The following is a 25544-nucleotide window of genomic DNA, read 5'->3' as shown; positions in this document are numbered from 1 at the left end:
GGCTGGGACGTCTACATGGAGCAGCAGTCTTGTCAAGTACTGCGGGAGGGCTCTTCTCTCTACGAAGGTCCGTCTGGTCCAACTCGCGCTGCATTAGCTTACGCTGAAAACCCATTGGCGATCTTCTATTTCTTCTTGCCGAAGGAGCGGTGGCGAAAAATCGCAAATGAAACGAACAAGTTTCGCCGAGGCAGTGCGGAATCTATCGCCCAGCAGATGCGAGCACGTGCCCTTCTCCGTCGTGAGACCGTTCCGTCGACTGCTGTACTCACTACCGAGGATTACAGAAGAAAGTTGGAACGCAAGAGCTCAATACAGCCCCATGAGATTGTTCGCTTTATTGGACTACTTGTCGCGAGAACGCTGGAGCCGCGCCGAGAGAGTCTCAGTCGTCATTGGATTACGAAGGCTGAGGGTGCACTATCCCGCGGTACATTCGGACAGTTCATGAGTCGGGATCGTTTCCACGACATTGCTCGCTACTTGCATTTCAACGACAATGCCCGGCAGCACGACAGTGCGGATCGTGCGTTCAAGATCCGTCCTGTTATTCAAGCTTTGCAGAAGACATTCTTCCGCGGATATCGGCTCGGTGCGCGAATTTCGTTCGACGAGGGGATGGTGCCAATGCGTCACCGCCGCAATCCAATGCGCCAGTACATGTCCAACAAGCCGAACAAGTGGGGTACGAAGTTCTACATGACGTGCTGCGCGGACACCGCGTATTGCTTGAGGTATGTTGTACGTTTATTACGGATATCCGGCACTTGTGGCGGATATCCGTGGTAGTTTTGGTTCAGTGCATCCATAATGTGTTCCGCACTATCCATATTGTATTCGCCTTATCGCTGACAATATGGTGTGTTTGTATGTGTAGACTGGAAATTTACTGCGGGAAAGCGAACGCTAACGAAGACGCTGTGGCGCAGCGAGCTGTGGTGAAGAATGTGACGCGCGTACTACAAGGACAGCCTTCTCAGAGGCTTATTTGTACAGACAATTTCTATACGTCAATCCCGTTATCGGACAAACACCTCAGTATGGGCCACTACCACGTCGGGACCATAAGCAAGGACCGGAAAGGGTGGTGTAAAGCTATTGACTTTACGCAGAAAAAGAGACCGAAGAAAATGGCCAGAGGAACTTACCGAATAGCTGTATGGAGAGATCGCCCCGAGTTCGTAGCTCTGTCGTGGTATGGACAGCAAGCCAGTTACATTTTTAGCGACTGGTTGCTCCACCCAAATTACTCACGTCACCCGTAGAGAGCCCGGCGGATCGATCTCCCAAGTCCCATGCCCTCAGCTGGTTCGAGATTACCATGAAGCGATGGGAGGTGTGGACGTTCATGATCAACTACGCCTTCAACGGTACTCAATCCAGCGCTCCATCCGCATGCGAAAGTACTACAATACCATTTTTCTCGGCTTAGTGGATATTGCTATGGTAAATGCTTTTATCATTCACAAGATCGCCCTGCGTCGTCTCAACAAGCCCGTTCCCACGCATGCCGTGTTCATGCGGCGACTACATTTTGCCCTGTTGAGTCAGACAAGCGAAGATTTTGCCGGGGACGATGACTTAGCAGACCTCGTCACTTCCTCGAAGCGTGCACACGCTCGAGAAGACGGAAGAGAAAAACGGAAACAAGCGCCGCCAGTGGCTCTGTAAGGTCTGCTCAGCGTACGCGGGTCCTGGCGTCCGCAGCTTCGAAACGAGCTATTTTTGCGCGACGTGCTCAAGAGTCAAGAAGGGGCGCGTTACTCTATGCAATAAGGCTCGCCGACTAGACCACGGTAGCGCTCTCACCTGCAACGAAGTATGGCACCAGAGCTGGCGCAACGGCATGGCTATTCCTGCTGAGATGCAGCACAAAATCCGGTTTGTAGAGAAGCGTAGACGCGAGGTCTGTAGCGAGAGTGAAGAAGACTAATGAATGGCACTTGGGAATGATGTTCACATTTTGTTGTGTTGTCGTTTGGGTAATGCCCAACGGTTTTGCAGGGAGATCGCAATTGACAGTAATTAGGACGATTTTCGTACTGCCCATCTCTAACGATTAGCCAATCACATTCTCTAGGCAATCCACGTGTCAGACAAAAGGGCTGCATACATGATATAAAGTACTGATTTTCCGGTATAGTTTACTTCATATGTTATAATCACGGATAATCCGGAACAGCCTTCGTATTAGAAGGGTTAATCGGGCCTCAAAAGGGTGGTCCTAAGAAGGAGAGGGTAGAGATAGACCTAAGATTTGATGTGAAAATGATAAAATTTAATCTTTGGCAATCACAAGTCCTACGCAACCTTCGATCTTACGTAGGGGCCGCTATAGACAATAAATCCGATTGGGTAACTTTTACCGGCCATTTCCTCCTTCGTAGGTCCTACGCAAGAGGCCTGGTTGATATGGATAGAGCCGGTGATACATGTACCTGTGGTATTGTCAATTCCAGTGAAAATTGGATACCGAGGGTGATTGACGGATAGTCTGAAAAATCAACACTTAGATATGATTGGTCAAAACTCACCAGCTGCAACTTCGGTTGAACCACAAGCTGATATTGATGCGAAGTAGCGTCCGCTGGGGATGCTGGTATCTGCTGCTCAGGTTGACCAACAGGAGATGCAGTTCGGGGTGATGTTCGACGTCGCGTGGAATGTGGGGTCCGCGGCTGTCTAGCTGTACCAGGGGCTGAAGAAGGTCGAGCTTGAGCTGATTCACCAGGTGATCTTGCTGCTCCAAGAAGTGACGCTCGTTGGGCTGCGGATGACACTGGACCCGGGGTTGAGTATGGCCTAGTCGTGGTCGCTGGCAGTGCTTCTCGGCCTGGAGGTGTACGCCGTCGTATTGGACGGTGTAGTCTCCGTTGGCGTCCGAGTACGCTCAGGATATGGAGATACACGGGCCGAATGTGGCGATACACGTGTTCGACCACCACAGCGTGCACCATCAGCTGATGCAGCACTTGCTGGTGGGGGTCCTCTTGCGCAACCAGGCGAGACGTTAGATCGGAGATCCATTACCGTTTGCTGACACGGGAAACGTTGCCGATGCGCTGTGCCCTGAGCTTGCAGTGTGTGGAAACCTGTCGCATGTAATGTTTCCGTATGATGTATGGTAGGATGAACGATTTCATAGGCCATTCGGCGCGGGTGATTAATAAATCAGGCAGTCAAGTTTTGAGTAGAAAGCACAATATGCAGAACTCACATTATGCAGAGATCGCCCTGGCGCTAATCGCATAAAATAACAAAAGAAAATAATAAAGACATGTACAGCTTCCTTAAGTCTTCGTATCACACTGTAAAGCGACAATTTCTAGGCTAGAAGAGAGCGTTGTGCCTCACTGAAAGTTATGTACTTTAGAGCGCATCCCACTTTATGCTACTGCATAAGCTTTACTGGCTCCAGGGTAGGTATAACGAGGCCCTATGTAGGAGCGGAGGCCCTACGTAGGGCCCCAAATTGGAGGGCATTCTGGCAGAAATACTTCCTCTGTCCGAAAATATAAGCGGTAAGAGTGGTCAGGCCCTTGTTCAGGTGGATAATGTGTTCTGTCGACAAACAGATTAGGGCCGGACGCAACAGTTGAGAACGCTGTGCCCCGGTATGTTCAGGTCGGGCACTTCGCTTGCCACCATCAGTTCTTGCGGTTCTCTGCTGCGACAACAGCAACGAGGCCTCAAGCAGCTTTCCACCATTGAGCCACCAGATCAAGGTGAACGTGTCCAGCCTACAATCCTTCTTCCGAATATCATGGCTCCTGCAACTGCGCCGCCCATGGTGTCGCTGCCACTGCAGTGGCCAGACCTCATCAGCGCTCACTCGCTGATGTCGCAGTCAGTGACATCAGTCGCAACAGCCCAGTCGTCACCACCAACATCGCTTGGAGTGGTGCAGCCGCAGCCAGTAACGACGAGCTTGCCTGCTCTACCCACTCACACCTGATACTGCCAAGTCTGCGGCTATACCCGCAACAAAGGGAAAAGGGAACACCAAAAAGCAAACGAAGCGCACTAAATGGACCAACAAAATGGTTGAGGAGCTGCTTCACTTCCGCTTTTCGGACGGAGACGTGAAGCGTCGACTCGAGACTGCCGACACGAAGATTAAAAAAGGCTCTGGCCTGGCAATACTTTGCCAGTGTGCTGTCAGATTCTCTGGGCATGGTACTCATCCACGAGCAGGTAGGCCTAAACTCTCACGCGTACGGTACTGCGCTCTAACTATTTTTGTGTTGTATGGGCAGGTTTCTCTTGAAATATCGGAAGCTGAAGTGTATCTACAGGAAAGAAAAGCGTGAGATGTAGAAGACCGGAAACAACCCACGCGCTACTGAAATGGACGAAGGCTTGTGGGCGATTCTGAATGACGCATTTGGGGCATTAGTGGCGAGATGCTGTTAGACTCCGCTGTACCTGAAGAAGAAAACGAGGACGCCGATTCGTCTTCTGTGAAAAACGACACTACGTCCAAACAAAAGCCTCCACCAGACGTGCAACTTGCGACAGCGCTGCAGGGTAGAATGAAGCGATTGCAGCATCGCTAGGCTCTCGCTCCTCTTCCGAAGGTCAGGTCCAATCGCTGACAGCTACGTTACAGCAGCATCATGAAGAGACGCGGCGTTTCCAAGAGATGCAGCTTCAACTACTGCGTGAAGTGTTGAGACAGCGCCACAACTAGCTCAATTCCCATTAACGCTTGTAATTTCTGCTAACAATCGTATTGTTCAAACAGCTAACTCCCCACCATAATGTCTGCTATGTCGTTGCGCTTTGAAATGCCTTGCTTGTGACAGATGACCTGCTCGCGATCATGCAGGTCTTCATCGGGCGTGTTGGTGCTTCACGTAGCAAAGGATCCGCTCCTTCGACTTGTACTCCATCTTTTACCAGCACCAGCAAGTTGTGCAAAACAGTGCAACCTAGAACAATCTTGCAAACGCGCTCTGCAGTCTTCTGTTCTAGTTTACCTTGCAAAATACTGAAGCGATTTTTTAGACGACCAAAAGCACACTCGATAATGATGCGAGTCTTTGGGTACAGGTAATTGTACAACCGTCTCCGACGATCTTGTAAAGCTTCTCCTTCAGGAGATGGAGTAAGCAGATGCCCCCAGATCTTGTAGCCCGCATCGCCCAACAGGTGCATTCCTGGTGGAACGTAGCTTGCAATTCTAAAACCGTAAAATCCATTGGTAATAAATATAGTATCAGTAACGGTAAAGAAAAACTTACCGTCTCCGCACTCCAGAACCATTCCAGAGAGACTGGTCGTTCTTAGATCCCGAGCGAATAGAAATCGAACGGAACAAACCACGGTGATCTACCACGGCTTGTACGTTGACGACAGAGAAAGTTTACGGCAGTACCATCCCTCGAAATCGTGGGGGCGCGAGATGCGGATGAGCGTGCCGTCGACTGCACCAATCGTGCCGGGGAACCCAGCTACATCGAAGAAGCCACCCTCAATCGAGGGCATGTGGGCATCACAACGAACCGTGTTGCCATGGCACTGAGCACATCCAGGGTGTCGTTAATGTAGACCACAGCACGAGGCCTGGATATGCCCATTACCGTGGCTGCTTGGTCCATAGTACCCCCTGGGCTAAGCACATCATCGTTAGTGCCACACGCTTAATGACGGGGCTCTTGGTGTTCGGACCGGGCTCACAAGCCCACACAGCATGTACCAGCTCGTAGATTCGCAAGAACGACTCCTTACCTTATCGCTTTAATGACTTGGATTTAAGGGAACGGCAGCCCACTTAAATTTCCGGACGGAGGAATAAAAAAATATTATTATTTAGGATTCCTAAATAATAAGCCCTAGACCTGCGCTTGAGTCATACCGTTTCATTGAAAGTAAGAAAATAAGAGTACTATAACTATCCTTTAAAATATGACTACTGAACTGCTGTATAATACTATCCGAAATAGATGGATACATTTGTGTGCAAACACAAATCAATTAAGTGCGGTTTGAAGCAGACATCAGGGGCTCAAGCAGTAGTTCGCAGACGAGCACCTTGCGTGCATACGATTGGCTGCTAGAAGGAGATAGGTGCGTGGTATTCGTTTTTGAAGCCCCGGCCGCGTACTTTGGACCAGCTGCGCAGATCAATTCTCGTCTGCCTCTCAACATTGTGATGATGAAACCCCGGATTCTTTGGTTCCCAGGTGAAACTTCTCCTGGCGTCAAGCCGAGTGGCCAGGGCTACAGTACTATGCACCTGGCATCCGCTGAGTATCATCCTAGGGGTACCGGTAGAGACTTGCGAGAATGCGCGCACTTAAAATGGTACTGTAGCAGAATGCAAAGATTTCGGAGTGTCAATCGCCTTGCCACACAATGGAGTTCTGTATTCTTACCACGGTAAGAATACAGTAGCAAGTAGTGCAGTGCAAATACACCAGCAATAAGCAATGAGCAATGCGCATGTGCGGTGCAGCGACGCCAGCGATATGAGCAGTACTCATTGAGCACTGTGTCAAATTCTTGTGCGTGCCTTGCACTCGGTGACGAGAGGAAGCCGACCCCCCCCCCCCCACGGCAACCGGTTTGACTTTCGGATCCCATGGCTCGTTTATGTTGTGTGGCCAAGGCCCAGTCTCTGCCCTCGATTTATTACACCGTAGGTTGCCATCAGGCAGCAGGATCCGCAGCTTGTTTTGTTTATGCACGACGGCCACGTACCCGTGCGATCTTGTGCTCATAGCCGCCGCTTCAGTCTTTTGACTCGCGATCTTGCCATTTCCCAAAAGGAAGCGCCGCGGACAAAAGGCCAATCCGTCCCACCGCTTCCCGTGTATCTTCACTTTATCCCCGAGTGTTTTAATCAACGGATAGGATGCTTCGCCTATCGCACTCGGTGAAGCGCCGCGTGCCGCTGCACAAGGCCAGTGGCAACCGCCTGCTGGTGTCTGCGCGAGAGAAAGTAGATCGTCGCAATGCGCCGCGCTTCGAGACGCCTGCTGTGCTCGAGTTTGAGGACGGCACGCGCTTCCACGGTGTGTCGTTCGGTGCCAAGAAGTCCATGGCCGGTGAGGTCGTCTTCACCACGGGCATGGTGGGCTACCCGGAGGCCCTCACAGACCCGTCGTTCAAGGGTCAGATCCTCAATATGACCTTCCCCATGATCGGTAACTACGGTGTACCTGACACGAAGGCGTTGGACGAGTTTGGTCTCAACAAGAACATCGAATCCGACCGCATCCACGCCGCCGGTATGATCGTGCAGGATTACTCGAGCCATCACAGCCACTGGAACGCTGCGCAGTCGCTTTCCGAGTGGCTCGAGAGTGAGGACATTCCCGGTATTGCTGGTATTGACACACGTGCTATCACCAAGAAGATCCGTGCGCATGGTGCCATGGCCGGCCGCATTATTGTCGAGGGCAGCGACAAGCCCAACCTCGTGGATGTCAATGAGGCTAACCTGGCTTCTCTCGTCTCGACTAAGGACGTCATCACCTACGGTAAGGGAAACCCACTCAAGATCCTGGCTGTGGACTGCGGTATCAAGTACAACATCATCCGTGAGCTCGTCAAGCGTGGCGCTGAGGTCAAGCGCGTGCCGTGGAACCACGACATTTCGTCCGAGATCGGCTGGTATGACGGTCTCTTCATCTCCAACGGTCCTGGCGATCCGGCCATCATGAAGGAGACCACAGCCCAGCTCAAGAAGGCGTTGGCTCTGCAGGGCGACGACGTCAAGCCTATCTTCGGTATCTGTCTGGGTAACCAACTGCTCAGTCAGGCTGCCGGTGCCACCACGTACAAGCTTCCGTTCGGTAACCGTGGCCAGAACCAGCCCGTGCACAATCTCAAGACTGGCTTGAGCTACATCACTGCTCAGAACCACGGTTACGCTGTGGACGGCAAGACCCTGCCCAGCGACTGGGAGGAGCTGTTTGTAAACCTCAATGACGGCACCAACGAAGGTATTATCCACAAGTCCAAGCCTTACTTTACCGCGCAGTTCCACCCGGAGCACGCTGGTGGCCCCACGGACACGGAATTCCTCTTCGACACGTTCCTGGACGCTGTGCGTACCAAGGAGAAGGGATCGATCAAAAGTCTGGTGCAGCGTCCTCACATTGAACGCCCCAAGGTGAAGAAGGTGCTGGTGCTTGGCTCCGGTGGTCTCTCCATTGGCCAGGCCGGCGAGTTCGACTACTCTGGCTCGCAAGCTATCAAGGCTCTGAAAGAGGAGAACATCGAGACGATTCTCATCAACCCCAACATTGCCTCTGTGCAGACCAACATTGACCGCTCCAGCGAGGCTCAGGCCAGCAACGTGTACTATCTTCCGGTGAACCCAGACTTCGTGGAGCAGGTTATCAAGCGTGAGCAACCGGATGGTATCCTGATCTCGATGGGCGGCCAGACGGCGCTGAACTGCGGTATGGAGCTGGACAAGCGTGGCGTGTTCGAGAAGTACGGCGTGCAGGTGCTGGGTACGCAGATCGATGTGATCAACTACACTGAGGACCGTGAACTGTTCAACGACAAATTGGCCGAGATCAACGAAAAGATCGCACAGAGTGAAGCCGTCGAGTCGGTGGAGGATGCCGTCAGGGCTGCTTACCACATCGGATTCCCCGTGATGATCCGTTCTGCGTTCGCTCTTGGCGGTCTTGGCTCGGGTATTTGCGAGGACGAGGCTCATCTGCGAACGATGGCCAAGCAGGCTTTCTCGGGCAGTCCTCAGATCTTGGTGGAGCGTTCGATGAAGGGCTGGAAGGAAGTTGAGTACGAGGTGGTGCGCGATGCTGCCAACAACTGTCTGACGGTGTGCAACATGGAAAACTTCGATCCTCTGGGTATCCACACCGGTGAATCCATCGTTATCGCGCCGTCGCAGACGCTGTCGAACCGTGAATACCACATGCTGCGTGAGACTGCTGTCAAGGTCGTGCGTCATCTTGGCATTGTCGGTGAGTGCAACATCCAGTACGCATTGAACCCGGAGTCGGAGGAGTACTGCATTATCGAGGTAAACGCGCGTCTGTCACGCTCGAGTGCTCTGGCCTCCAAGGCCACGGGCTACCCACTTGCCTTCGTGGCTGCCAAGCTTGCCCTGGGCATTAACCTGCCGGACCTGAACAACTCAGTGACCAAGAGCACAACCGCCTGCTTCGAGCCGTCGTTGGACTACTGTGTTGCTAAGATGCCGCGTTGGGACCTGGCCAAGTTCGAGAACGTCAGCACGGAGATCGGATCGTCCATGAAGAGTGTTGGCGAGGTCATGTCGATTGCCCGTACCTTTGAAGAGGCTATTCAGAAGGCTCTGCGTATGGTGGAGCCTTCGAACGAGGGCTTCGAGCCGCGTTACGATGAGTTGTCGCACGAGGAACTTGTGAAGGCACTTGGCAAGCCCACAGACCGTCGTATCTACCAGATCGCACAGGCCTTGAAGACTGGCCAGCTGTCGATTGAACAGGTACACGAGATCACCAAGATCGACACGTGGTTCCTCAGTCGTCTGCAGGCTATCTGTGACTGCGATGTGAATCTGACGGGTAAGAAGCTGAACGAGGTGACTGCCGAGGAGATTGTGCAGGCCAAGAAGCTCGGATTCTCGGACCGGCAGCTTGCTCGCATGTTCAGCTGCGCGGACGACGACGTGCGTGCTAAGCGTAAGGAGCTTGGCATCGTGCCTGCTGTGAAGCAGATTGATACGCTTGCTGCTGAGTACCCGGCTCAAACCAACTACCTGTACATGACATACAACGGATCGGAGCACGATGTGCCAGCACAGGACCCGAACGACGGTGTGATGGTGCTGGGTAGTGGTGCTTACCGTATTGGTAGCTCTGTTGAGTTCGACTGGTGCGCTGTGAGCTGCATCCGTACGCTACGCAAGCTCGGCCACCGCGCTGTGATGCTCAACTACAACCCCGAAACGGTGAGCACGGACTACGACGAGTGTGACCAGCTGTACTTCGAGGAGCTGTCCAAGGAGCGTGTGATGGATGTCAACGACCGTGAAGGCGTGCAGGGCGTCGTGGTGTCTGTTGGCGGACAGATCCCCAACAACCTGGCCTTGCCGCTGCACAAGGCTGGCGTGAAGATTCTGGGCACACACCCGACGATGATTGATAGCGCTGAGGATCGCTTCAAGTTCTCCAAGCTGATGGACGAGGCTGGTGTGCCTCAGCCTGCCTGGAAGGAGCTGACGAGTCACGCTGCTGCCCGTGAGTTCGCAGAGCGTGTGGGCTACCCCGTGCTTGTGCGTCCGTCGTACGTGCTGAGTGGTGCTGCCATGAACGTTGCCTACAACTTCGAGGAGCTGGATAACGTGCTGAACCAGGCCGTGGCTGTGTCTGCTGACCACCCCGTTGTGATCACCAAGTTCGTGGAAGGTGCCAAGGAGCTGGAGCTTGATGCTGTGGCGAAGGACGGTAAGGTGATTGCTGCTGCCATCTCTGAGCACGTTGAAAATGCCGGTGTACACAGCGGTGATGCGACGCTGGTTCTGCCTCCCGTTGACGCCAGCTCGTTCTACACGAACCAGATCAAGCGTAACGCCGAGAAGATCGCCAAGGCGCTTAACATCTCGGGTCCGTTCAACGCGCAGTTCCTGGCCAAGGGCGCTGACGTGAGTGTGATTGAGTGCAACCTGCGTGCCTCGCGTTCGTTCCCGTTCGTGTCCAAAACGACGGGCGCTGACTTCATCAACGCCGCCACGAAGGTGATGGTGGGCCACTCGACGGAAAACGACAACCTGCCCCCTCTTGATGGTCCCAAACGCCCGGAGGGATTCGTTGGTATCAAGTCGCCCATGTTCTCGTACACTCGTTTGGGTGGTGCTGACCCGCTGCTCGGCGTTGAGATGGCGTCGACCGGTGAGGTTGCATGCTTCGGTAAGAACCGCGCTGAGGCGTTCCTGAAGGCGCTGATCTCGTCCAACTTCCAGCTGCCGGAGAAGAACATTCTGTTGTCGATGCAGGACAAGTTCTCGGAGGATTTTGTGCACGCTGCATACAAGATGCATGAGCTGGGCTACAACCTGTACACGACGGAGAAGACCCATGCGTACTTGAAGAAGTACGACATTCCATCGACCAAGGTGGACTTCCCGTCGGACGGCGACAGCGAGACCAACGCTCTGAATCTGATCAAGGACGGCAAGATCGACCTGGTGGTGAACCTGCCCAACAACCAGAGCCAGCAGACGGAGAACAACTACCTGATTCGTCGCACGGCGGTAGACTTTTCCATCCCGTTGCTGACCAACATCAGTCTGGTGCAGCTCTTCGTGGAGGCGATGGCTATCCACAAGAACAAGCCCATGCTTGGTCTCGAGCCGGACAGTCTGTTCGACTACTACAAGCGCGAGAAGGTGGAGGACGCGTGGACGGACGTACACGAGTTCCACTGAGCGCATTATCGCGTGGGGAAGCAGTGTGCGAGCCCCATGCGTCGAGTATTTCGTGTAGTAGACTAAGAAGCAAAGTCATCAACACGACCATTGTTATCTAACACCTACCTGCCTTCCTCAATCTTATCTAAATCTTGCAACACAAAGCACTCGTTGTGCTCCTTGAACCAACTCTCTAAACCAAAAGTGAACAAACCTCGCGTGTACGCCACCTTCTCCTTCTCGTCCATCGCTTTCAGAGCCTCCATTTCCGGGGAGGTCTTCTTTGTCTTAGCTGCAGCTTTATGTGCCAACTCAAAATATTGATCCGAAAAGTTCTCAACAAGTTGCGGCTCTTGCTCTTGGAGCTGCGTCTGGAAGTGAACGCAGCGTGTATAAGCCGCGATCACGTAGGCATCGGCTATGTCGAATGCTGAGTCGGCTAGCGCCCCAGTTCGCATACGTTCAAAACTCGGCAGAGCTTCAGATGTGTCTGTGTATTCTTGACCTGCTGCCTGTGTGAGATCAGGCTCTTGCTGTTCCAAGAAGCTCATGACTTGGTGCTTAATGCTGGTCTTCTTGCTCTTTGACGTCGGTGCACTGAGTCCGAAGAATCCACGAGCAGCCGACGGATGTGTGTGCAATGGCAGCACGTCGAAGCGCTTCCAGCAAGCGAAGGAGACGATGCCGTTGAGCTGTGCTAGCTGGAAAATGCCGGCGTTGTGGAAGCGACCGGAGCGGAACATTCGCATGAACGCTTCTATGCCAACGACCCATTGAGCATCGGGTTGTTGCTGCAGCTCGGCAGCGTGGACATCGGCTAGGAGCTCGTCGACAGCACCACCGATATGCATTACCTCAGCACTGGGGAATTGGGCCGTGGGAATGTGGCCCCAGCGACACACGCGGCCACGTTCCGTCACGATGGCGAAACCCGTGCTGTTGGTGTTGACGTCCAGACCGAGCACACGCAGAGGCGGCGAACGTCGCACCAGTCGCTGTGCATATTCAGCAAGGTCGCATACCCCGAGGGCCTTGCGGATACGCGCCCCATTGCGGCGCAGAATCCTACGCGTCATTTACAGCCAATAAAACATGCATTTTAAGATGTGTAAAGCTACAATTTTATTTTATGAAAATCACAATTGTAAAAGAAAAAAGTTTTTTTAAAGTAAAGAATAACTGCAGTAACATTGCTTTCCATTACATGTATTACGACGAAATATATTGGATAAAGAATTTTTTCTTTATCAACTTATTTCACCAAATGTACATGTACAGTACAGCACCCCGTTTTCGCGCCCTTGGACCTTTAATAAACTTCTAAATGTAGTAACTGTAAATTCAAATTAACAATGATTTGTAAGCAAAAGTCTAGTGTATTTGCAAATCCTATCTGGTCCACCCCCGCGAAAACGGTGCAGTACTGTATTACGACGAAATTGGATTATTTTTTTTCTGCCTTGCCAATGGCAGAAAAAAAATAATGTGCTGTGTGGCTTTTGTCCGACATAAGCCACACAGCACCCCAGTCTCCGTTAATCCAGCTACCAGGCCCTTGTATTGACCAACTAGCGATTCATTCGAGACGGGGTGCCGGTAACGATGCGAACGGATATAGCGCACATACTGGAGATTCTTTATCATTGCTGACTTTAACGGTCGGTCCAAACGTTTACAGCTCTCCCGCATTTGCTTGACTTGGATCCAACTAGATCCTTTATAAACTTCACTGTCACAACTCCGACATGACGAACCATCAATGCTGCCCCAGACTGTTGTAGGGGGGGGATGCACAGCCTTGTAGATGTAGAAGAAGCGGGAGCCAGTGAACGAAGCAGGTTTATGAGAGAACACAAGATTGCTTCGTGTTGTAGTGCCTCGCACTGAGTAGACTGTGGATTGAAGTAGTGAATGGTTGGTTTGATCCTATAGTCTAACATGCTTTGGTGTTGATTTAGCTCTGATTTAGTATTGTATTTGCGATTGAGAAGGCCGTTATTGTCGCAACTTTGGACCCCAGGTCGATATGGATGCCACTGCATCGATCGCAGGTGTCGGTAGCTTGCGATCTGCAACACTCCTCCTCGATAGTGACGGTATCATTACTCTCGTTTTATTGCTTTGATCGCTTAGGTAAGACCAGCTTGATTTTCGCAAAATTGCGTCTGTGTAGCGTAGCAGCTAGGGGCTTAGTCAAGATATCTGCTTTCATCTCGGTAGTGGGGCAATAGCACACAGCAACTTGGTGCGGTTAGCTATTTTTGGGGTCGTTTACGGGTAGGGCCTGATAATTGGGTCAGGCGGGTTTCCTGACGGCCCTACCAAACACAGGACCAATTGCTAAGCTACATATTGAAGTGAAAGATATGAAGCTAAGCAGTTGGGTTAAAATGCTTAGACCACGATGGTCTGCGCGGCACGAGGTTGGTCGGCTTCAGTGTCGCATTCATCGGCATCACTGTCATTGCTGATCACACCTGCGCCCAAATTGGTAGCAGCAGCGTCCTCTTCGCTGCTAGTACCAGAGACGCCCTTGTTGTCATCATCACTGTCGACGTCTACAGCCTCGTCATCTTCTTCACTGCTCGATTCTTCTTCTTATGTAGGAGGATCCTGTTGGAAATGGAACCTGACCCAATAATCAGGCCTGACCTGTATACGACCCCGTTAAAATTCTACCCTTGGTGCTGGCGGATGGCGTCTCGAATGAAGTGAAACTTTATGTTGATATATTTCATCCGAGCCGTGGCTATGTCGTTTTCCATGTTCTTGATGGCGCTCTGATTGTCGATGTAATGTCTGTTTCGCTACATCGACCTAGCTCGTTGAATAGCTGCTTTACCCATATCAAATGTTGTATCGCGGTAGCCCCGGCGATGTACTCCACCTCAGCGATGGAGAGGGTGACCCGTGGACTGTTTCTTGATGTACCAGCCAATGAGCATGTTGTTCATGGTGAGCAATCCACCGGAGGTTGATTCGCGTCCTTGTCTCCGGATGGCTGTCTTGATAGTCTTTCGCGGTGCTTGGGGTCGCATGTAGAAGAGCTTTAGCTCACGCGTGCCTCGAAGATAGCGCAGGGTCCGCATCCAGTGTGCAGCGGTGGGTTCTGACACGATGCGCGCTAGGTAGTTGACGGTCATTGTAATGCCCAGCTGTGTGCACGTACTGAGCCATAGTGGGGATCCAATAATCTCCCATATCATGCTCGTGTCGTAGAAGGGCTCGTTGTCCTTGTTGTGCAGGTGCTTGGTCGACTTCATCGGTGTCGACACCGGGCGGCAGTTTTACCATGCCGAGTTTTATCATTAAGCTATTGATGCTTGTCATTTATTGTAAATAGATGCCGGAGTCAGTCGGCTCAATTTGTTTGTCCAAGCACTTCTTCGCTGTACCCAAGTCCTAGATCTGGTACTTCTCAGCGAGTTTCTGCATGGTCTAGTCCGAGTCACTTTCACGCTGGCTGACTACGAATAAACCGTCCACGTAAAGCCCCAATACCGCCATGAAGCCGTTGAACCTTCGACAGTACAGACACGGATCAAGCTTGCTCCTCCTGTACCCCAACTCCAGTAAGTACTTGTGGATCATGTCGTTCCAGAGCTTGTCACTCTGTTTTAGGCCGTATAGGCTCTTGCGTAGAAGTAGTGACTTGTCTTTTGGGAGGCTAAGACCAGCAGGTGCGCGCATGTGGATGGGTCTGTCAAGGTCTGCTTGGAGGTAGGCATTTGGTACGTCACCCTGTCGGAGTATGGCATGCCATAGGGCACCAAGACCTACGATCAAGCGCAAGCTAGTAAACTTGAGCACGGGGGCAAATGTTTCACCGAAGTCCACTCCGTACTTTTGAGTGAAGCCACGGGCAACCAGCCGATCTTTAAAATATCTCCAACTCGCCCTTACTATCAAACTTCATCTTGAATACCCACTTGGCGCTGATCAAGTTTTCACCGGAGGGGACGTCCACTACCTCCCACGTTGCGTTTTTCGAAATAGATCGAAGCTCTTTCTTCACTGCTTTCAGCTACTCACACCAGTATGGGCTCTCTTTGGACTCTTTCACTGTAGTTAACACCCTGATATCATCGCTCTCCAGCGGGGCCATGAAGGCTGCACCTCTTTGCAAGATGATTGTCAATAATGCAACAATTGGGGTAGGCGGAACTCGTCACGCGGTAGGGTACGTGCACCTCGGTTCAGTCCGAAGATGCGCTGAATTGGACAAGAGCTGAACTCGTGATGTTCAGAGGGACTTCCAGGTTCATCATCACTTGTGTTTCCATTACTGATAGTTGCTTCGTCATCGGTAGATGTCATCGCTGGTGCAGTTATTCGCGCTGCAACTGTAATAGTTGGAGTCCACGGCGTCCATGTAGCGACCCACAGCCCGCGGATCCAGGCGGTCAATATTTTTGGGTGTGCGTGGTAGAGATAATGCACTTGGTGCGTGGGACGTAGAGACCGTACGCCTTCTTCTTAGGGTCGATCCAGATAATAGCTCCTTTTTCAGCTCGCTTCTTTGCTGATTTCTCTGCTACATGGGCAATGCGGCTCGTACATTTTGCTCCGAACTTCAGGATGTGCGACACATCTGGCACATTTGCCGATAAGGCCTCAAGCGAGGATGCGTAGTTTGCATTCGCCCGTGTCGGTAGGTGGTTGAGTATGTAGCTGGTGTAGAGAACAGCATCGCCCTAGAATCTCTGCGGCAGGGCAGAAACCCACAGCATCGCGTGGACAGTGTCCATAAGAGTCTCATGAAAACACTCTGCCTTTTCGTTTGACGAAGACATACCCGGTTCGGTGAGCTGGTGACGGATTCCACGATTAAAAAGAAAAGGCCAATCCGGTTGTTGCTAACCTCACCACCTGACGTCAGATTTAAGAACCTTGACCGAAACATCATGTTGCCTTTCAAACTGGCTGATAAAATTCTCGATGTGTCCTTCTGCATCGCTCTTCTTGTGAAGTAAGTAGACTCGATTGTAGTTGGTTGCATGATCAACGATCGTCAAGATGTGTTTGTGGTCGAGCCGGTCCGGAGTCATGTCGGTCTTTAGATCGACGCACAGCATCGCAATGGATTCGTTTGTAGGCGCGGAGGTAGATATGTCCGCCTCGTTCTTTTCTCGTCGTGTTTGCTTCCGTTCAGCACAGATCATGCAGAAATTGATTCGTTTGTTGAAGACAATCATGCCTCCGGCAAGTTTCTCGTCCAACATACGAGTAAGATCCTGAAAATTTATGTGACCGAGCCGCTCGTGCCATTATTGGAGAGTAGACGTCCTCATAGTAACAAAAACTGCCATCCCTTCTTCGATTCCGAGCGACCAAAGTCCGTCCGTCGGTGATTAATTAATCTCTGCAACAACCTTGTTGGACTTAGTCTGTACAACACACTGCTATACAAACTCGCACGTGTAGCCTCGTTGAGTGAGCTGGGGGACCGAAATCAAGCTGCGACTTATGCCCTTCGCGTAGTAAACATCCTTCAACAATACTGTTTTTTTTCACACCATTTGCAATTGTGGTGATGACGGTACTACCCTTCTCAGTTGTTGCGATTGCCATTTGCGGCGCGAACATACTAGAGGCGGATTCTGATGCAAACAGTTGGTTTCTGTCGGAGCACAAGTGGTGAGTAGCACCAAAATCCATAGTCCAATGGCCAACCCTTGCAACGGGACCAGACTCGGTTTCGCATGCGGTCATCCAAGCGTACCCTTCATCATCAGAGTAGTTTGTGGTATGGTCATTCTCACTATCATCACCATCAGCGTTTGCCAGGTTTGAACTTCCTCTAGATGCCAATTCTTTCGCAGGTTGGACCACCGGACACGTAAAGATTGTATGGCCTTCCTTGTTGCACGCATGACAGCGTATTTCACCGCGTTTACTAGTCGCCGTATGCGCCTGTCCGTCGCCTGGCCTTGAAAGGTGTGCATCATTGTATTCACTGTTGTGATATTGCTGACGTCGGGGTAGGTCATCATTTTTTTTTCCGATTAATGCGAACTTGGTCACAATCACCATAATAATTGATGTTTCGATGCCCGTTTTGATGATTCTTTGATGTTTGCTTCCGATCCGCCTTCCGTCACCTTTTAGCTTGTACAATAATCGGTTCATGCGATCGGTTTCTACGACATAGTCGCTGGTATCCTCATTGACAGACGACAACAGTGTTGCGACAAGCTCTGGACATACGTAAATTCCAAATACTTCCATCACTAGTATGTTTTGATTGCCTTCCAATAGACCTTCGATGAAGCTGATGTACTCCAAATACGCATGCCAGAAATCTCTTTCTCTTTTGTGACGCAGGGTAGCCCTTCCGACAATACCAACCTTCAAATTATGCTGGTCGGGCAATCCGCACTAGTGTGCCATCGACAGCACCAATAACACCAGGAAAATCTGCGAGGGCGAAGAACCCGTCCTCTACGGTAGACTCTTTACTCGATTCAGGCATGCAGATGACTGTTTTCGCGAGACTGATGATCAACCTTGAGGTGATGTAGCTTACAGCACGAGTATACGAGATGCCCAGTACTTGGTCAGCCGTCTCGATTGTCCCCCTTGCGCTAAATACGTCATAGTCAGTTCTACGCAATGGACAATTCTAATTTTTGCGCTGTGATGCGGCACAACTAGCCACACCACTGTAAGTGTCCGGGTGATGATATGATAGGAGGAGTGATCACAACGCAGCATCTTGTTAAACCACCTCGTGTGTGGAGCCTTGAACGCCCTCTCTAACGTCTCCGTAGAGAACGTCGACTCGTTTTCCTGCTTATTTGTGAGTGCTCGGATCTGCGGTGACTGTAATCGCCGCAGCGACGCTAGCGATGACGATACGAGTTCTACAAGAGCTGCCAGACACAAATGGTTGCATGTACCACTTCTAGAAAGCCAATCAAAACGTTTAATTTTGCTCCTGTCAGAACGGCTCTGAATTTTTTTTGGGCTAGGGCCTAACCCCAGTGAAATTTGCTCCTATTTAATATCTCGTATTAACCCCAACAACAAAAAATAGGACAAAACAAAGGACTAAAAGTTGATGACCTTGCTTGGCCTCAGTTTTAGTAGATGCTCCTGTGAATGTATATAGAAATGTACCCCTGTATTACCTCTCTACAACTATACTAGCACCACTTACATAAACCTACGCGTTATTGCACGAGGTGCTGTGCCGAAAGGTGTCTGGAAAGATGTCCCGAAGAGTGTTTTGTCCTCAAATTAAGAACAAAAGCTGTCAAATTCGATGGTATAATAAGTATAATTTTAATTCCATACAAAGTGGCGTCGGGTGTCTCAACTGTCATATCAGACAGCAATTGCGCTCTAATTTTGTCCTTATAATCGAGGTCTTAAGGACAATATCACTTCGAATTTGACGATCTTGCTTCTTAATTCGTCCTCATTTCTTACGGACAAGTTGTGCTGGGGTAAAAATAGGAGTATTAATATCAGTGATTATGTGGCAAACATTGCGTGATTGATTTTCTTCAGACTTAGTGTATTCCACACCACTTTCTCAAATTTTTGTACCGCCACATTGGCATCCATTTTGCTCGCCCATCCAAAACTGTGACATCGGCACCCACAATGACACCCATCCCCGCAGACTGCGGCAGAGCGATCAATGATATCGGGTCGCTTTCAACGCTGATGGCTAAACATCGCTCTTGATAGGAAAAATCCAGCTACATGTATCGCTCGCTGGTGCCGGGCACGTTTGCAAGGTTGTCCTTGTGTCAACCACTACAGTACAAAATCTCTCTCAAGCTCCTTTTCGCTCGATCGTCAGCGGCACGCAATTTCTGAGTGTAGGGCAGCGACGTGCGGGAAGCTCTCCTCAAACCTTTCTGACTTGATTCCAGTAAGCGAAAAAACGGGCGACTTTTTTCTGCCCCATTCACTAAACGATCGTTGCGCACTCGAACTTTCATTCTCTCTCTACCTCGGTAAGTCACAGACGACGGTGAGAAAGGCAAACTCGTTCCCTGCGTGCGGCACTTTATCGGCGTGAGGAAGAGTACACAACAGTAAACTAACCAAAAGCCGACATGAACGCGCGATTGCTTGCGCTACTGGGCGCGGCCGCCCTGGCGGCGAACACGGCGTTGGCCGTCACCACGTGCCCCGTATCTGTTCAGAGCAAGACAACTTCGACGCTCACACACCCCATCACCAAGGTGGTGTCGTCCACCTCCAGCGGAAGTGGCAGCGAGGCCACATCCTCGTCCTCTAGCTCGGGATCGGGCACCAGCTTTTCGGGCGCAGGCAGTCAGGGATCACAAAATGCGGATGTAGGCAGCTCTTCAAGCTCATCCACTTCCACGACTGCCGGCTCTAGCGGCGGTACTTCCACCGGCACCAGCACCACAGCTGGAAGCGATGACTCTACTGGCAGCGCTGGCGTTTCCACGACGACCACGACGCCATCGACGCCATCGACGCCATCGTCCACTACAAAGACCCCGTCGACCACCACAGACACGCCGTCCACCACGACGGCTCCTAGTACCACCACCGGAAGTGCGTCTACTACTACTACCACTACTACGACGGGGTCGGCCACCACTGCTCCTTCCACAGATACTACGGCGACAGTATCGACGTCATCGGGATCTGCGGGCACGGCGGCAGGCACCACCACTTCCATTTCACTTGGCGTGCGTAAGCTGCAGGCTACGACCACTACAACAACAGGCACTGCAGGATCGACCACAGGCACGACCGGCACGAGTACAACGACTGGAGCCACGACGACTACAGGAGCGACGGGGTCGACCCCGGCTACGGGCACGACCGGTACGACATCGACTACCGGCACGACCGGAACGACATCGACTACCGGCACAACCGGAACGACATCGACTACCGGCACGACCGGAACTAACGGAGCTACCGGAACGACCTCGACGACAACGACGACGGCAGGATCCAGCTCATCAATGGGCACAGTGGGCTCCAACTCTTCGGAATCGGACGTACTAACGTGTGATAGCAACTTCTACTCGGCGTGGGACACACTTGGCTTGACATGCGGTGGTTCCGGTATCGATGTGGACTCAGCCGTCTCGTCTTCTAGCTGCGTGATTTACAGCGGGTCCGTTGGCTCAACTTCAGGATCCACGTGCGTTTCTATCTGCTCGTTCCCGGCTTGCACGAACAACGCGTGGGCCTACGGCGCAGACAACGGCATCTCGTCGTCAGTCTACGATGGTTTCAGCATTGAATCGTTCCTCTCAAGTGATACCGTCGCCGCGTTGACGGAACGTTCGTCAACTGTCTCGACTTTCCTGTCCAACTCGACCATGTCGGACTCGGAGCAGTGTACGTACTCTTCCGAGTCTTCGTTCTCTTCGTGCACATGTTCGGCTATGCTAGTAGACAGAGACAGCACGGGAAGTGTGGCGGATGCTGCCAAGAAGCAGCAGCGCGCTCAGGATGAGGCCGATGGCGTCATTACGAAGGACAACACGACCACAACCGGTACTGTGGTGGCAGCGACGTCCAAGAGTGTTGCTGGCGTGACTGTTGCAATCACCGGAATTGCCGCTATCGCCAGTGCTGCTGTGGGTGGCGTCAGCTCTGCCGGTGCTTCGCTTGCTGCCGCTGGCTCGACGATGGCCATTACGACGGTTGAGATCTGCCAATTCGGTGTGCTTGTTAACCAACTTCAGCTTGAAGGCAAGTCATCAGCTCTGGCCCAGTTCGGTAAAGCTATGGCACCCGCGGCGTTCACGTTCCTGCCTTTCGGTAAGCTCAGCGATTCCGACTCGGACAGCAGCAGCTCAGGCAGCGGCAGTGGCATTGAATCTGGCAGTGGCAACGTCTCTGGTCGTCGTCTGGAGGGATCAAGCGCAAGCGGCAGTGGAAGTTCTAGCAGCACCAGTCAACTCACTGGTATTGAAAGGTACTCTCGCCAGCTGGACATCAATGAAGACATGCTGTTCATTGTGACACTGGCTGGTGTGTTCTGCGTGATGGCCGGTGTGGTCGGTCTCTTCGGTATCGGCTACCTGCTCTCCGGTCTCGTGATGCCTCGTGAGGAGTACCTGACCAAGTTTTTCGACAAGATGATCGGTCTCGAAGTGCTTGTTGCGATTCTGTCCCAGTATACTATCGGTGTGACGGCCACGTTCCAGATCTACTACTCGACCAAGTACGAGAGCATCACGGACCCCAAGTGTCTGCTGGCTATCGCTGCGATTCTCTTCTTGGCTACTGGTATCCTCGTGTATGGCTATTTTGTTATCAAGAAGCACGAGGCAGAGATCACGGATGTCGGTACAGTGCAGCACATGAAGAAGACCGTCAACATGCGCTACGGCCCTCTATACGAAGAGTACAAGTTCAAGAACCGCTACTTCTTCGCGGCCAAGATGATGTTGGCGCTGGCAACTGGTGTGGTCACTGGCTGTGCCAGCATGTCCGGAAAGGTGCAGGTGTCGCTCATTCTTGCGCTGAACGTGCTGTTCTTCTTCTACTTGGAGATCCAGTCGCCACACCACTCCAAGTTCGTGCAGACGACCACGAGTTTCGTGTCCATCATGAAGATCGCTGTGCTCGTGCTGACGTTCTTCCTGATCACAGCTGCTGCCAGCGACGGCTTCCCCACCAGTCTGCAGAACGGCATTTCGGTGGCCATAGTGGGCCTCAACTTGTTCGTGCTGGCCCTACTTATGGTCCGATCGCTGTACACGTTCTGGCAGAAGATGAAGCTGCAGCGCGATGCTGCGTACGACCAGGAGGAACAGACTGCACAGGATTACTTCAAGGACGAGACCCCCGCTGGCGGACGCAAGGATCGTGCTCCCAGCAATCCCCAGATCCCGTCAGGTCAGCCTGTTCTTCAGTCTCAGTACTCGAATGTGAACAACAACAACAGTCCGTACGTCCAGGATAACGCTACTGTGGACTACAGCAGCGCTGACGAGATCCGTTTGCGCTCGGCCACGCATGAGAAGGATGATCGTCAGCAGACGTACGACGCCAGTCGAACTTCGGCTGCCAACCACTACATCACACAGGACCGCAACACGTACGGCCAACGTCGCAATGATGTGGTGGAGCTGTAGTCTGTTTGTGTGAAAAGATCCACCGTATTGGTGCCGTAGATGAGGAATCGCTCATCCAGGGCGTGGTGATGTTAGCAACGCTCAGCTTGTAATTAAAAGGGATGGTTTCATTTAACACAACGCTAATGGAGTTTTGCATTTCCGTCATTCTGTGCTTTACATCGACTGATTGTGGATTTGATTACAGCTGCGACTCGGCGGGTCGATTACGACGCGTCTCATTTTAGCTTTTGTCCTCGGTTGAGTGCAGGCACCAAGACGATGCCAGGGGAATCTCTATTGACGCAGGGCCTCGAGTCGTTGGGCAGCTCGTCTAAGATCATCCGTAACAAGCTCAACGAGTTGTATGCACGGGACGACGAGCTACAGGCAGCTCACCAACAGGCCAAGCGTGACGACGACTTTGGCGAAGAAGTGGTCACCAAGTACAAGGCGTTCTTGTCTTGCCGCCAGCAACTGATCGCAGAGCTGGAGAAGCAAAAGATTCAAGTGCCGTGGCAGCTACGCATGACCATCGACGACCTTGAGCTGACGGTGAGGGCGCAGCACATGATTTATGGGGACGTGAACGTTACTGACCGCAGTTTGCCATATTCTTGCTATCTGGTACATGTTTCAGTTAAAGCAACGTCGCGAAAAGCAGGAGGGCAGGGCCAGCTCCGGTACGAAGACAAAAGAGAAGGAAGGCGACGCGAAGCCTCCCAAGCAGAATCTTGTGTCAGCCGAAACAGTCCAAACTGCGCAGTCTGGACGAGTCACGGTGGCATTTCTGGGACCCACACTTATCGCACTTGTCATTGCCATGTTGTGGTATCATTACAATACGTAAGGTTACCCACAGACGACGAATGTAGCGGCGAAGAAGTACTTGCTCAAGCCTCAATTACTCCCCCCATTTAAGCACGTTAATAACACTATTTTGCAATTGTATCCGTTATTAGTAAGTGTTAATTACAAGTCATTGTGCTCCAATTACTGTAGCATCTGCCGATGTGCATTACTAGTATTGCACGCAACCTGCTGCGTCCTCGACCTTCCTGCTTCAGGAACAAGTTTTCCATGTCGTCTACAGTATCACCAGCCACATATTCTGCGACTTGCAGTGAAGCTACCGGTGACTTGACGACACTGGGACTGCTTCAACAAGGTGCCCGAGTGCTGGTGGTTGGCGATGGCAACTTCTCCTACTCGCGAGCGTACCTGCGTGCCAACAGCGCTCGCATCGGAGCATCCGAGATAGACGTTACCGTCACATCACTGGACACTAAGAGCCAATTAATGGATATGTATCCAAAGTCTCGCGACATTCTAGACGAGCTACACGATGGCGGAGTTCACGTTCGACATGGTGTGAATGCTACAAAGCTTGAAAGCTACTCGTTTGAAGATAACGAGCCCATTAAATTCGACAGGATCGTGTTTAACTTCCCGCATTATGCAGCGGAAGGAGGCATAGGCAACAAGAACAAGCGCAACAAGATCCATCACCACCGTCAACTTCTCGGTGACTTTTTTGCCAGTGCAAGCCACGTGCTGGCAAGCGACGGTCAAATTTGGGTGACGTTGTGTGCAGGACAGGGAGGCACGAGGCTGGAGAGGAAGACACGAGCAGTGGGAGATACGTGGCAGATTGTTCACTGTGCTGCTGATGCAGGTTTAGTGCTCCAGGACGCCCCGTGGACGCTTTGGCTGAGCTGGGATACTACAGCGTCGGTTATCAATCACGGGAGAAAGCGTTCTGGACAGAAGACGGCATCTCGCATGTATTCCGTCACGAAGCTCCGGGTCGCAAGGCCTGTTTCCCCATCGAGTGGACGCGCGACATGAGTTTCTGGGTCACGGACGAGCAAATGTTCACTGAAGAGCTATTGCATGACGTCGTGCACAAGCATTTCTCTCCTGACACAATGGATGTATCCATCTCATTGCTGGACGAGTATCGATGCGAGAAGAGCGGCCGCAAGTCAGTCACGTACCGTCTCGACATCTCGTCTTCAAGCTTGGCACTATCTCGAGACCGTGTCAATACGTTGGCACAAGCGACGCTCTCGGATATTGGAAGCTCGTCTTTCGGCGCTTTTCGCGCAAAATGATAAAACTACAACATCGAAACCATTAGATATTCACTTTTTAGATGCCACGAACGGCTCTTCTGCCTTATATACTTAACTCTCTCCTCTTTTCGTTCAACTAGATCCCGTGGTATAGCAGCACGTTGGCGGCATTGCCCAGTAAGTGCAGGCCGCAGTGCCAGGCAGACGACACGTTCTGGTTGGGCGCCTTGCGCGCCTGCATGTAGCAGTAGCCAGAGTTGGCCACCACCAACGCATACATCACCTGCACTAACGGGTCCTGGCACACGGCGACGCAGCAGTAGGCGTGGTACAGCGCGGCGCCAAAGACTGCCGTCATGTCGGCTGTACGGCGCCAGCCTGGGACTGGATTGCGCCAGTAGTTGAGCGACGTGAGAAGCACCACGAGCGCAACAAAAGCGCAGCCCCAGAGCTCGCTGCGCACCGCACCGACTACCGAGAAGCATGTGGCGAACGAGGATCGGAACAACCGCGACGAGTAGCGCGGCGGTAGCACGGGCATGGACGAGTGTGAAGGCGACGACAGCGTACTGGTCATTCTGCACGAGGTGTTCCGAAGTGTTTCTTCTTGTCCCTGACGTTTCCGTTTGTCAAATGTGGATTGTCGTGATGCAGCCGAGAGATGGATAACCAGTGTGAGAAAACCGACGCACGCGGCTGACTGGAGCGAATATCACCGTATAAGTAACGTTGCGAGACTGCCAAGATATCAATAAGAGACGGCACTGGAAACAGCTTTCTATTCGAAAGCAAACCTGCGGCGCAGTGATGGTAGGGTGGCGCCAACGTGAAGAAAACCATCAATTATGCAAGTCACGATAAAAAAAAACTAAATGCTCGATGTCCGAAGCAACCAGACTCACGCTTTACTAATTGTATGCGCTTCAATCTGCACCTGTCAGTTCCCCACGGATTTTATTCTCTTCTAGAATCTGTCAACGACATGTACTGAAGGAAATCTCCTTTTCTAGAAACATATCGAAAAGC

The 25544-nt window shown here is 51.9% G+C and overlaps 8 protein-coding genes across 8 annotated transcripts; 4 read left to right on the top strand and 4 right to left on the bottom strand.

The window, feature by feature from the left end:
* Positions 1–4717: 4717 nt before the first annotated feature.
* On the bottom strand, positions 4718–5683 carry PITG_03099 (uncharacterized protein; the record flags this gene model as incomplete). Its single annotated transcript, XM_002906147.1, has 2 exons — positions 4718–5182; positions 5244–5683. The coding sequence occupies one exon, from the start codon at positions 5485–5487 to the stop codon at positions 5332–5334; it is 156 nt and encodes a 51-aa protein (XP_002906193.1).
* A 1173-nt stretch (positions 5684–6856) lies between these two features.
* PITG_03098 (carbamoyl-phosphate synthase [ammonia], putative) lies at positions 6857–11392 on the top strand (the record flags this gene model as incomplete). The annotated part of the gene is made up of 1 exon (XM_002906146.1): positions 6857–11392. One exon carries the CDS (start codon positions 6857–6859, stop codon positions 11390–11392), a length of 4536 nt encoding a protein of 1511 aa, XP_002906192.1.
* A 93-nt stretch (positions 11393–11485) lies between these two features.
* PITG_03097 (uncharacterized protein) lies at positions 11486–12450 on the bottom strand (the record flags this gene model as incomplete). The annotated part of the gene is made up of 2 exons (XM_002906145.1): positions 11486–11489; positions 11534–12450. The coding sequence occupies 2 exons, from the start codon at positions 12448–12450 to the stop codon at positions 11486–11488; spliced, it is 921 nt and encodes a 306-aa protein (XP_002906191.1).
* Positions 12451–17729: 5279 nt separating this feature from the next.
* On the bottom strand, positions 17730–18993 carry PITG_03096 (uncharacterized protein; the record flags this gene model as incomplete). The annotated part of the gene is made up of 3 exons (XM_002906144.1): positions 17730–17958; positions 18102–18278; positions 18926–18993. 3 exons carry the CDS (start codon positions 18991–18993, stop codon positions 17730–17732), a joined length of 474 nt encoding a protein of 157 aa, XP_002906190.1.
* A 450-nt stretch (positions 18994–19443) lies between these two features.
* Positions 19444–22464, top strand: PITG_03095 (carbohydrate-binding protein, putative; the record flags this gene model as incomplete). Its single annotated transcript, XM_002906143.1, has 1 exon — positions 19444–22464. The coding sequence occupies one exon, from the start codon at positions 19444–19446 to the stop codon at positions 22462–22464; it is 3021 nt and encodes a 1006-aa protein (XP_002906189.1).
* Positions 22465–22713: 249 nt separating this feature from the next.
* On the top strand, positions 22714–23320 carry PITG_03094 (uncharacterized protein; the record flags this gene model as incomplete). Its single annotated transcript, XM_002906142.1, has 2 exons — positions 22714–22998; positions 23084–23320. The coding sequence occupies 2 exons, from the start codon at positions 22726–22728 to the stop codon at positions 23291–23293; spliced, it is 483 nt and encodes a 160-aa protein (XP_002906188.1).
* A 203-nt stretch (positions 23321–23523) lies between these two features.
* On the top strand, positions 23524–24557 carry PITG_03093 (uncharacterized protein; the record flags this gene model as incomplete). The annotated part of the gene is made up of 2 exons (XM_002906141.1): positions 23524–24123; positions 24195–24557. The coding sequence occupies 2 exons, from the start codon at positions 23524–23526 to the stop codon at positions 24555–24557; spliced, it is 963 nt and encodes a 320-aa protein (XP_002906187.1).
* Positions 24558–24654: 97 nt separating this feature from the next.
* Positions 24655–25095, bottom strand: PITG_03092 (uncharacterized protein; the record flags this gene model as incomplete). Its single annotated transcript, XM_002906140.1, has 1 exon — positions 24655–25095. One exon carries the CDS (start codon positions 25093–25095, stop codon positions 24655–24657), a length of 441 nt encoding a protein of 146 aa, XP_002906186.1.
* Positions 25096–25544: the final 449 nt, after the last annotated feature.

This window comes from Phytophthora infestans, genomic scaffold, assembly GCF_000142945.1.
Source record: "Phytophthora infestans T30-4 supercont1.4 genomic scaffold, whole genome shotgun sequence".
Lineage (NCBI taxonomy): Eukaryota > Oomycota > Peronosporomycetes > Peronosporales > Peronosporaceae > Phytophthora > Phytophthora infestans.
Note: the sequence above shows the minus strand (reverse complement) of the source record. Positions and strands in the feature narration are given on the sequence as shown.